A 13,459-nucleotide genomic window follows, 5' to 3' on the forward strand; every position below is an offset into this window, starting at 1 on the left:
TATCTATCTATCTATCTATCTATCTATCTATCTATCTATCTATCTATCTATCTATCTATCTATCTATATTATACTGGTAGACTTGGTCACACTCATAGATAAGTGATATACTTGTGTTTAAGCAAAACACATCTTAAACACTTATTTTGGTTTAAAATGCATACATTTGTGGGAATCTGCATTTTAGTCACTTTGTGGTCTCCCTATTTGTGGTTGTTTCTTGCCGGATGTGTGTTGATTAACGTTTGCAGCTAATGCCAATCCCACCTAGCTATTCAGAGGCCTAATGGGAGCTGCATTTGTGGTGTTTGGGGTATCCGGTGTACTGTTATAGATTTTGAGATTGTAGATACAAACAAATTCAACCCTGGGGACCTTTAGAAATGCTAGGTCTTGTTTCAATAATTTCTTAACCAATTGCTAATTCTACCCTTAAATTACTTATGTAATTTGTTTTTGGTCTTAATTGTTAAATTAAATTTACCAATTGTAGTTTTTGTTCTTTTTAATATAACTTTCAAGATACACACTCTATAAATATAAACTGTATATACAAACAAATATACTATAGTAATATAATTACTTAAATTATTTAAAGTTATTTCATAAGTTGTAAATTATCCACCAAAACAGTTTTATAAAATCTATTCCAACTGATCTGAAGCCAAATCCAGATAAAAACCATAACATTGTACGGTACTTTGAAAGTAGCATATTTAAACCTTTAAATGTAAAACCGGCCCCATTGCAGTCACCTTACTGGAGACAGTGAAATATCCTTAATAATGACAGAGAAATAAATATACAAAATACTGTACGTTCTGTCCTTAAGGAGGCAAATCTGCTCACAGGAAAGAAACAACATTATACTGTATATATATATATATATATATATATATATATATATATATATATATATATATATATATATATATATATATATATATATATATATTTAATGTTTAATTTAATTTTAATTTAATAATTTAAATTTAATTTAATGTTTAAATTAACTAAATATTTACTGTGGTTTATCCTCATACTTTAAGTATTTGATTGCTGTGCTAAGCCACAAACTCATTCAGCTTTGACTTGCTACATGTTAGCAAATTAATCGGTCAAATTACATATTTTGTTTCTGCAAGTGGCAGCATCTGCTGGTGGCACCTAGCAGCAGCCTAAAACTGCATAGCCGTGGTTTACCTTGATCATGTGTTGTGGTTCACTTCCATCTTCTACGACGACTAGCTGAGCTCTTCCATTTCTCTCGTTGTCACGAATGCCAACTCCGACCTGAGCAGCTTTGAGACGTTCATACTTGTTGCAGTTTGAGCCACACCACTGGTAAATTGTCTGCAATGAACACAGTTGAGATGAGTTTACTATTAAATATTAAAATATACAAATCTGAGAAATGAACACATAAAAACATAAAATGTATGAAAAAACATATAAGTCATTTTCAAAATTTAATGTAACCTATTATTTTTTTCCCTGTTTACACATATCCAATAGGAAGGTTGAACAAAAGCCACGATAGAATGGCTGCTTTTAAAACTGCTCTGGAAATATAGCTCTCCTTGTTCTTATGTTTCTAGTTTTAAGTATCATATTCCACAGCTTTCTTTTCACGTTTTCCTGGGAATAGTGTGCTGATAATTTGATTCCTTAAATATTTCTAGGTTTATATTATTTCCTGTAAAGTCTCTTTATGTTTTTTACACTACGGCCCTACTGTATTCTAAATATACCACAGAGTAGAGATATCAAAAGTCATGCCAGAATTACTCAGGTATGTATTCAGAGATTCATTATTTTTTGGGCTCAGGAGTTTCACAAACTGTTCCTTTCACCTTTTTGATTGAGGTTGATTGTTGAGTCATGTAATATTTTGCCATAAACTCTGCAATGAATTCTGGTAGTCATTGTCACTGATCACACATCACATGCCCTGAAAATCCCAGCACATCTCTCCAGTTTTGATGTCACTGCATTGGTTGCCTGTGCCATTTAGAATTGCATTTAAAATACTGCTTATGGTTAACAAAGCCTTAATCGTGCTCCATCCTATATTTCAGAATGTCTTTCACCTAACACTTCAAATCGTAACCTTAGATCTTTAAATGAGTGCCTGCTTATACTGTAATTACAGAGCTAAACTTAAAGGAGTGGTGAGGCAGCCTTCTGCTGTTATGCACCTAAAATCTGGAATATCTTACCGATAGAAATTTGCCAGGCTAATACAGTAGAGCACTTTAAAAAACTGCTAAAAACCCATAACTTTCACATGGCTTTCTTGTAGCTTCATTTTAGGGTAACCCTGGTGTTCTGTATCTGCATTTAATTATCATTTTTCATGGCTCCAAAATCCATACTAACCCCTACTATCTCTGCTGTTCTTTTCTGTACGGTTTTCTGTAGTGGCGATCTGCGCCACCACCACCTGATCAAAGCACATTGTTGGATTGAAGGCCAGAGGTCCACATGACCATCAGTGTCTAATTCTTTCACATGAAGCCTGAAAAACATGAGGACTGATTGAGATCATTTATGTTAGGTAGAATGCCTAACGTGGGCTAGGAGATTTGATGGTCTTGGAACCCCGGCAGATTGTTTTTTTTTCTTAATTTATTCTTTGTTAATTAGTATTGCTTTTTATGGTTTTTTTCTTGATCTTGCAAAGCACTTTGAGCTACATCATTTTTATGAAAATGTGCTATACAAATAAATGTTGTTTTTGTTTTCCCGGTCTTATGATGCATTTAGCCTGAGACTCTATTTCTTTCCTCCAGCATCTCTCCTGATACTATTTCAATAGAGACCTTAGTTTTTAATATGTTGGCTTTCGACACATTATCGACAAGCTTTAACAAGTTCAAAGGTTTCTTTCAAGACCATTATTGAGCACATTTCAGCAACAGCCTCTGACAGTAACATCCAGTTCTGACTTTTTCAACATATGCCATTTGGACTTCCAATCCATGACCTGCTCATGATGGAGAAACTCTGAAGGAGGGAGTAGAACTTAACCCAAAGAATGGCATCCTCTCCCTATTTACAGAACACTGTCTTTATCTGTTTGAGTGTCTAAAGTCAATACACCAGACACCAGGTACTTAGTTGACAAACGGCTTAAATCTATCCCAATAGCATCAACTGTAGGGTAGAAACTAAATCTGGATAGAGTACTAGTCCATTAAAGGGAACAGTCACTCATATAAGGTCAATTTAGAATGATCAGTCATAGTAACCTGAAAGTCTTTGAAAATCTTTAATATATGGAAGAAACCAGAGCATTGGATAGGGAGAGTAATCTAGATACATTAACTTGACTTAAGCATAGAAACTGTTGATATGTTTAAATTTTGCATTAAGGACATGCAGAACATGAGATCCATCATTGAGTTTTAAATGTTTATCAACTTTCAGCCATTTTAAGACAGACCTAAGAAATAATGAGCAATCCAGTGGTACAATGGTAACATTTCACAGCTCCAGGGTCTTGACTGATAATACTGGCCTAAGCATTTTTACATTCTCCAATGACTGAATGGATTTCTCTGCCAGTACTCTCATTTTACTCCAACATTTCAAGATTAATGGACAACTTTACACTTGCCAAGTATGAATTAGTGTGTGAATATACCATGTGAAGAACTGGTTACTAACTTAACATCTGATCCAGCACCCATAACACCTACATAATTATCTCTTTTTTGACAAGCTAGTGTTTGGTTGCTTCAGCAAATAAGGAACTCAGCATCATGCTTTTTATGCCTCCTCAATGCTTGTATTGTAATTTTTTGCTGATTTTTTTTTTCAGTCAGATGAGTTATGTTACCCTTGGAACACACTTCCATGCTATATGGTGCTGCTATTTTGTTGATAGATCCTATCTTTCAGATATAGGGCATGATACAATATCTTTCAAAGGGGGGTTTTACTTTAAATTTTAGCACATAAAAACAAAATGGGGGTTTTATCAAAGGAATACTTTTCTAGGCTGTGGTGGGCTGGGCTGATAACATCACTTTAATAGAAGACCACCTAATTAATAAGTCAATTAAAAGGGCAGGCTCAGTTATGGGAAAAACTCTCAATAAGACAATGAAAACAAATCTGAGATTACATAATAAGCTTCATTAAAAAGCTAAATATCCCCCTCAGGATAAATATAAGTTCAATCTGTCTATCTATTAAATTTTATGAAGTGTTTCTCTAAAACTTTTCTTTATGTAAATTTTTTATATGGTTTGGAGACAGTGGCACTGACCAGAAAGCAGGAGACAGAGCTGGAGGTAGCAGAGTTAAAGATGCTAAGAATTGCACTGGATGTGACAAGGATGGAGAGGATTAGAAAAGAGTACATTAGAGAGTCAGCTCAAGTTGGACAGTTGGGAGACAAAGTCAGAGAGGTGAGATTGCGTTGGTTTGGACATGTGCAGAGGAGAGATGCTGGATATATTTGGTAAAGGATGCTAAAGACAGAGCTGCCAGGCAAGAGAAAAAGAGGAAGGCCTAAGAGAAGGATTATGGATGTGGTGAGAGAGGACATGCAGGTGACGGGTGTAACAGAACAAGATACAGAGGACAGAAAGATATGGAAAAAGATGATCTGCTGTGGAGCAGCTGAAAGAAGAAGAAGGAATGTAAATAAAACAAAATAGGTGATTAAAGGTATTACAAAAAAGTGAATGGCTTCACCTAGTAAAATAAATAATTATTTGTTAAAGTTGCATCCTATAATCTTAGGAATTCTGGTTGATGTTCATATAAAATGTTTGTTAAGAAATTTCAATTTAGTCAATTTTCATGTAATCAGAATCATTTCAATATTAACATCTGTATTCTACAAGTGTTCTTCTGTATTGTAGAACAGCACGAGGTGTGGCAGAAAGGTAATGAGACTGATTTTTTATCTACCAAAGTTTTTATTTTTTTCAAACATCAATGTTATCCCCTTCAAAGTAGTTCCCTTGCACAGCTACACACCGATGGAGACGTTGTTCCCACTGTTGGAAGTCTTCAACCGGTATGGTCTTCAGCATGTCCGTTACACTCTTTTGGATGTTTTCTAAAGTCCTGAAATGACGTCCTTTGAGGACATTTTTCAGTTTAGGAAAAAGGAAAAAGTCACACTGACTGAGGTCAGGTGAATAAGGGGGCTGGGGAACCACAGGAATGCCTTTTGAGGTCAAAAATTCTGTTATGGAGAGGGCAGTTTTTCGGCACCATTTTGGCACAGACCTTTCGCATGTGCATATGTTCAGTCAAAATTTGATGAACGGTAAATCTGTTCAAATTTAATTGTTCACTCAACATTCTTAATGTTAAACGACGGTCTGATCTCACAAGAGTGTTCACACGTTCGATGTTTTCATTGGTTTTGAAGTTGAAGTCCTCCCTGAACGGTGTTCATCTTCAACGTGTTTTCTGCCTTCCAAAAATGATTTGTGCCAGCGAAAAACTTGAGCTCGGGATAAAGAATGTTCCCCATAGGCCTGTTTTAACTTTTCAAACGTCACACTTGCCGTTTAATGGAACAACGTTGCTCCAAATTCCGCTGTTCCATTTTGTGTGATGCACAACCAAAAACACAACTTCGCTAATAGCAGTCACAAAAATCACGTAGTTAACGGAAGGAGTTGAAACTCGCACTGAGCTATGGGAGGGTACTGATACACGTGCTCTATCAAGGACAACAGCGCAGCGTTGCCAGATCGCTTGCAGTGTTGCCAGTCTCATTACTTTTCTGCCACACCTCGTATGTCCTTTAGAATGACATGTGCGTTCTCAAATGATAGTGCATGATTAAAGCAGCAAGCAGAGTCACTAGAGTTGATCAAATATCTGTAAAACAGTTAAATGCAAAAGTTGTCCTAAAAGAGATTACGTAAGTAAAGGGCTGTGTCAGTGTGCATATGAAAAAGTAACAAATTAGAAAATGTATGTTTGGTGTAACATTCTAGTGCATTCTGGAACTTAGTTACCTAAATTGAAAGTTGGAGAGTTTAACATTTTAGTTACTTCATCAAAGATTACATATTTCATTTTCAAAAATTATAGTGGTAATAATGTTCATGTGTTAGTTAAAAACATTTCAACAAATTTGCTCCACATGGAAATGGCCAAACAAGAAAATAAAATGTAAAGCAAGCAAATAAAGTTCACATATGTTTGCAACCCGAGATTTTTTTTCTTTTTGCCCTGTCTTTCAAGAAAGTTGACAGCGTCGATGGCGAAATTACGAATTTACTGTTAAAGTTTTTTTTCCTACTGCTATCGAGAGCTGCAAAAATGTAAAGTTTTTTTTTCTAAAATTAACTGGTATCGTTTTTTCGTGTCTGCCGTTTCTATAGGAGGGTGACAATAAGTTAAATTCCAATGGATGTTTTTTAAATGTTGACGAGCAATAAGCTAAAGGTATCACTGAAAACTGCAGGAAACAAAAAAGGCAAAAAAAAAAAAAAAAAACTGTACAAGGAAAGTTCGAAGAAATAAAAAAAATTACAATGTTTCTGTTTGGGGATCATTGTGCACAACTGAGCTGCGGCCACAGAACTAGCTGCTCTGCGGATGATTCATTCAGGCATTTCAAGGTCTTTTGGGCACTTCGTTATAATGAAAGTATCTGCTGAATGTACTTCGTAATAACGAGATTTCTATATACTCGTGTCATATGGGGAAACAGTCAGAACCATAAAAATACTTTGTTGTAATGAAAATTTCATTATAAAGATATTCGTTATAACAGAATTTAACCAGTATTACTTTTATAGAAGAGAAATTTAGGCTAATAACACTATACTCATTTTCACTACATTTAGTTTGTTGTGCAATGACCCTTAGACAATGTAATGTTATTTTAATAATAATCCATCCATCCATTTTCCAACCTGCTGAATCTGAACACAGGGTCACGGGGGACTGCTGGAGCTAATCCCAGCCAACACAGGGCACAAGGCAGGAACCATGTCACGAGTACCATAATATTAAAAAGAGAATTTACAATTACAGCATCTACATTAAATAACCCAACAGAGGATTCAAAGGAACTCCTTCATCTTTAATAGATAAGTGTAGTCTTACATTAAGTTAAACAACACATACACAGTATATCATTGAATTGTATCCAAACAGAGCACATTGCTCACAAACACAGAATATTTTAAAGTAATGTAATACATTGCAGTGATAATCAACATCTTCATCATACAATATCATCTAATAAGGATGATATTTTGGACAGTTATCACAGTTCAGAATTAATACAAAGAGAACTGCTGAGCATCTAGTTGTTCCTGAACTGTCAAAAACATTTTTTGACAGCATTGGCACCCAAAAGGTTATTTCCTGTAAAATTTGCATATGCCTGAAGTTTTTCTTTTATCTTTTCTACTAACTACCATTGTCATTAAAATAAATACATTTATTCACTAACATCCGATACATTTTGCACTTTGACTTTGTTTTCTCGGGTGGTGCAGTAGTAGCTCTACTACCTTACCATAAGGAGCTGTACAGTAAGGAGACCAGGGTTCACATCCCAGTTCCTTCCTGCGTGGAATCTGCATGTTATCCCTGTGTCTGCAGGGTTTCTTCTGGCTGCTCCAGTTTCCTCCAACAGTCTGAAGACATGCAGGTTTGATGAACTGGTGTTTCTAAACTGGTCCTAGTCTGTGCTTGATGTGTGGGTGGGAATGTGTACCCTGTGAAGGACTTGGCACCCTGTCCAGGGTTTGTTCCCTGCCTTGCGCCCTATGCTAGCTGGGAGAGGCTCCAGCAGACCCCCACAACACTGTTCAGGACAAAGTGGGTTAGGAAATGACTGCATGACTCTGTTTGCTCTGGTTGTAACCAAACCTGTGGATAAGAGTGTTTTACAAATAGAAATTAAATTCAAATTGAAAGAAGCTTAAACTTTCTTCCAAAGACAATTATTATGGTTTGCTTATTTTACAGTTTTTTATGTTGCTTTGTGAATTACTATTGAGCATTTATATATTCATTTTACCTTAGTGGTCACTCAGAGATTTATTGATTTCTGTTTTATATTTCTACTCAACATATATACCACATACATCAAAAAAAGATTCTGTGCCACCTTTAAACAAAATGTTATATTTAATGTTCACTACCTAAAATATCTATGGCAATTTAAGGCTCACAACTTGCCTTAATAAAATGAGTGTTTTAAGTGTAAACTGATTATTCAAAATGACCCCGGGGCTGTTGGTAAATGATCTTGTTTAAGTGTAGTTTTAAGCACAAGAACTCTGAAATCTTTTTTCATTCTTGAAAGAGGTGATAATGTATTTTAAAAAGCTGTAATATAACACATCCATGCAGAATTGATCACTTAACTGGTTGTTTAAAACAAGTACATAATTTTATTGCTCTTAAACTGTTAGTGAAAAGCAACAAGCAAATGTATGCATGGTAAAATGGAATACAGGAGGCTGATTTCAGATACTTTCATTTAAGTAGCTTATACAATGTGGCGCATTTTATAGGAATCCAAAATTACAGATTACACCAACAATATATATGGCTTTAATAATTTTTTTTTATAAAAAAAAAATCCTTATTATCCTTTGCTTAAAGTTTTTTTTTAGTTCTCTCTCCCATTATAAAGCCTATTGAAACTCTGCACGAAATTCTCTGTAAGGCCATTTAAAAGCCCCTATCAATACTCTCAGCCTGGCTGCATATTACACCCTTACCCTTACCCTTATCATTAAATCCTGTTTTTAAAAATGTCCCTTCTGTCCTTCAAAAATTCAAATTATTAACAAGTTTAATTCAAATATGTCTATTGCTTAATCTTACTCTCCGCATATCTAGGCTCCTGGGAGTTTTCTGCATGCAGCATGTTCTGGGAGTGCCCTCCCGCCTATGTTTTCCCTCTAGTCTGCAGTTCCCAGTTTTCTGTGCTCTATTCTCCCATTTAACTTTCTCTTCCAGTCTCACCTATCTACTTTTTTCCTCTTTTATTTCCAGCAAATGCTCTTTGATGTTGGGTGTTGGGAGTCTGGACGGTCTTTGACTCATTTACTATTTCAACTTTTGCCAGAATGGTTTGACAAATTCATGCTTTTCTTTACCTTTAGTATTTTATTTCAAAAAACATATTATCACTAAATAAAAAAAATAAAATAAAATAAGTACATATTTGCCAAATTGCAAAATATATTCTGTTTCACTTCTCTATTTAGGCGTTACATTTTTAGCTTCTGCGTTTCCTGTCAAATACCACATGCACCATAGTATATTACTATAACATGGCCTGCCATTGTGGCTCTCTAACATACAAATCCATTTCAGTTATTTAGTAGACAACCTTGTTTATGGTTTAAGAAAAGATGTGTGTGGAAGAAATGCTTATGAGTAGAGAAAGGACTGTGTGAAGTACGAACAGATATAGAAAGAATTTCAAAAGGGTTTGTTGGATTGTGGGGTGGTCCATATCCCTTGAGTCTAAATGAATTAACTTTTTTGATTCACATTGAGATAAATATCAATAAAGTTTGATTAAAAAACTTAGAGTCAAGTTTGAAATAACAAATTATTATAGTCCCAGAAATTTTAGTCCCATATAATTTAAGTGTAGTATAACATGAAGAATTGGCTATAAGGTATGAGCTAGGCCTGCAGGCCAATCGCAATCACAATCACAAATATTCCTACAATTACGATGTAGACCCTCAGATTAACCTGAAACCACAATGTTTGAGGTGAAGGAAACATAAAATTGCAGTAACATGATAGAAATCCCATACAGACACTGAAATGACATACAAGTGCAATACAAAAAGTATTACTAGTAGCAGTAGTATTGTCATGTGTGCAGATATATGAAAAATAAAGTGAGTGCCTCGGATCTGAACCCATTCTCCTGGAGGCATACAGCACCAACCCTGCATCATTTCAGATTTTCTTCAGGTCTTCTACTTTTCTTTCCACATCCCAAAGACATGTATGTAGATTAAGTGGAGACTTTACATGGACTGTTGCCCTGTGCAGGCTTGACTCTTAGATGTTACGAGGATAAGCACTAGCCCCCACAGCCCTAGATTAGGTTGTGTGATTTGGAGATGGATGGGTGTAACTTTTTACTATTCTCTCTATATGGAACTACTTTCCTACTTAATTTAACCTTTACAAAATATCTGAAGATTTTGCTGTTTACAACTTGGCAATCATTTGTACATTTGTTTTGCTATATTAGTAAAACAGCAAGAGTTGTTTCAGTATTAAATTTGTCTTATTGTTAGGTGGATTGGGGGGGCATCTCCCTTCCTGATTTTGAATTGTATCATTGGGCCTATACACCCTGTTCACTTTGGCACTGGATCATCTCTCCTTCAAATCTCCTTGCCTTGCTACAAATGGAACATAACTGTATCTCTTCTCACCCTCCATGTTTACTCCAATCTCTGACTTAAAGAATCAAAAATTTACCCCCAAAAGAGACCCCTTATTTTCTATGCCCTTCTGACATGGCATCATGTTAAGAAATTATTGGGGTTGCTTCTGAGATGGCATTTCCATACCCTTCTCCTTAAAAAGTCAAAATTAAACAAACTGTAGGTGACACAACATTTGTTTTTCCTAGTTGGTCTACAAGGGGTATTTGTACATTTGCTCACTGGAAGACATCCTTCTTCAACCTAACTTCCTTGAAACTCTCTCCATTTCTGATCAGCAATTCACCCAGTTCTACAATTCAAAGATGGCTGAGACTCTTTAATTTTACATGATCATGATCATCATCAAGTAACTCTTCTTCCAATAACCTTCAGGGTGCTGCCTATCATCTCTATATCATCTCAATAAACTGTATTACTAATTAATTGTCAGTCCTGTACTTACGGCTCCAAGATCAACGATGAAACAGTCTCCTTTGTTGAAACTTGACCAAGTGAGAGGAACTTCTGTTGCTCTGACCACTCTTCTTCCTTTAATATGTAATAGCCTTTCAGCTGATAGATCATTGGTAACAACATGTTGAAACCCTGAAGCAACACCACCAGCCTAAAATAAAATAAATAGCATTAAAACATAAGAAAATGTATAATAGGGACACATTAGCACTCTTTTCTGAATGGCTTAGTATAATATGGCGAATGTGTCAAAACGTAGTTTTGTTTAGTTATTTTTTCATTTAGGAAACATAGCAAAAGTTAGACCTCTTATATCATTGAAAGATGCTGAGAAATTAGTTCACGCTTTTGTTTTCAGTCGACTAGATTACTGTAACGCACTCCTCTCAGGACTACCCAATAAAGACATAAATCGATTGCAACTCGTGCAGAATGCAGCTGCTAGAATCTTATCTAGGAAAAGAAAATCCGAGCACATTTCTCCAGTTTTGATGTCCCTATATTGGTTACCTGTGTCATTCAGGATTGACTTTAAAATACTGCTTATGGTTTATAAAGCCTTAAATAATCTTGCACCATCTTATATTTCGGAATGTCTGACACCTTATATTCCAAATCGTAACCTTAGATCTTCAAATGAGTGTCTGTTTAGAATTCCAAGAGCTAAACTTAAAAGAAGTGGTTAGGCAGCCTTCATCTGTTAGGCACCTAAAATCTGGAATAGCCTGCCAATAGGAATTCGCCAGGCTAATACAGTGGAGCACTTTAAAACACTGCTGAAAACACATTACTTTAACATGGCTTTCTCATAGCTTCATTTTAGTTTAATCCTGATGCTCTGTATATTCAATTAATTATAATTATTATTCATGGTGGCTTGAAGAATCTGTACTAAACCCTACTCTCTCTTCTGTTCTTTTTGCTGTTCTTCTGATCTGCGCCACCACCTCCTAATCAAAGCACCGTGATGTTCCTACATTGATGGATTAAAGACCAGAAGTCGACGTGACCGCCATCGTCAAGTCCTTCCATGAGAACTCTGAATACCATGAGGACTGATTGATGTCATTTATGTTAGGTAGAATGCCTAGAGAGGGCTGGGCGGTCTCATGGCCTGGAACCCCTGCAGATTTTATTTTTGCTCCAGTCGTCTGGAGTTTTTTTGTTTTTTCTGTTCTCCCTGGCCATCGGACCTTACTTTTATTCTATGTTAATTAGTGTTCTCTTATTTTAATTCTTACTTTGTCTTTTTTTCTCTTTCTTCATCATGTAAAGCACTTTGAGCTATATTATTTGTATGAAAATGTGCTATGTAAATAAATGTTGTTGTTATTGTTGTTGTAGGGGAACAATTATTAGTGTTGTCCTTATACCGTATATTTGTATTGCTGTTTATTTATATACACTGCACTAAATTGAATCATGCAATTGATGTTGGTAAGGCAAAAGATAATAAAGTAATGTAAATTAAGATAAATAAATAAATGTAACCAGGAAACCATCCTCTCCTTCTTGCTCATATGGGGTTAGGTAAGAGCTCAGCTGTCCAGTGATCTGTTGTTTCTTAAAAGATGGCATGGATCTGTCTCAGCATCCTGACTTGGCAGTCTAGTCCAGACTCTTACTTTCTGTTATGGGAAGAAAATACTTCTTCTTTCCTATCTTATTTGCCCATATGACTTTTGTTAACACATGAACAAAGATCATGAGGTGAATTATGAAATTTGTATTTAAATAAACTATAACATTTTCTCATGGTCTAGTTGATTCATTTCAAAATGTGTACTTTGTGACTCAACTGATTGCATCCTCTCACTTCTTTCATGCACTTTATAGTGACACTGTAAATAATGAAAGCCATAAGCTTATTTTTTTAAAAAAAAAGGTATAAACACATTTTTATTACAGAAACAAAAAAGTACTTTTTTTTATAAGTATGGTCAACTGCTTCTGACAGATGGCATTAGTTACAATTTAACCAACAGATCTCCAGTACCTAAGCCATTAAACTGAGCAGATGGTTCATTCTTCCAGCAATGCACTACATTGAACAGTTGCTATCAGTTTCCATTTGTACTATACATCCACAGAAAACATCCTAAATATCATCTGTTCTTAAGGAGTGCCACTACTACAGGTCACAATGGTCTATCAATATAAATTAGGTTACAAGATGAAAACTATGACATCTAGGGAACCAAAAAAGGGGTGCCAGAATTGGGTCAAAAAAGACCTGGAAGGCACAGCATTGAGTCAGCACTAAAAGACATTGAAAGGTTTAATGGTTCTATAGTAGTTTAAGAAATGAAGCCGATTTTTTAAGCATTATGTACAAATATATAACTGTACTGTTACAACCACAGTAACAAGACACCGTTCATCATGATACTACAAAGTAACACACAAGCTCAAATTAATATACTTCCAATAACTTTTTATTTAATTTAAACTGTGATGGCTTGGTAGTTATTCTACAATATATGTGCAGAAAGTGATTGTGTCCCACATAGGATGGTAGAGTCACCATTACAAACAATTCAGAATGTTCACTTGACTTTAATTGCAAATCACTATAT

The 13,459-nt window shown here is 35.3% G+C and overlaps 1 protein-coding gene across 1 annotated transcript in view; it reads right to left on the bottom strand.

The window, feature by feature from the left end:
• The window catches only part of scin (scinderin), a 120,604-nt gene that overhangs the window by 67,883 nt on the left and 39,262 nt on the right, over positions 1-13,459 (bottom strand). Inside the window, exons 3-4 of the mRNA XM_039736324.1 lie at positions 10,873-11,034; positions 1,204-1,353 (exon numbers count right to left, since the gene is read on the bottom strand). Of these exons, the coding sequence (XP_039592258.1) occupies positions 1,204-1,353; positions 10,873-11,034 (312 nt within the window). The remainder of the gene's footprint in view (positions 1-1,203; positions 1,354-10,872; positions 11,035-13,459) is intronic.

Source organism: Polypterus senegalus, chromosome 15, assembly GCF_016835505.1.
Source record: "Polypterus senegalus isolate Bchr_013 chromosome 15, ASM1683550v1, whole genome shotgun sequence".
In the NCBI taxonomy this organism is placed as follows: Eukaryota; Metazoa; Chordata; class Cladistia; order Polypteriformes; family Polypteridae; genus Polypterus; species Polypterus senegalus.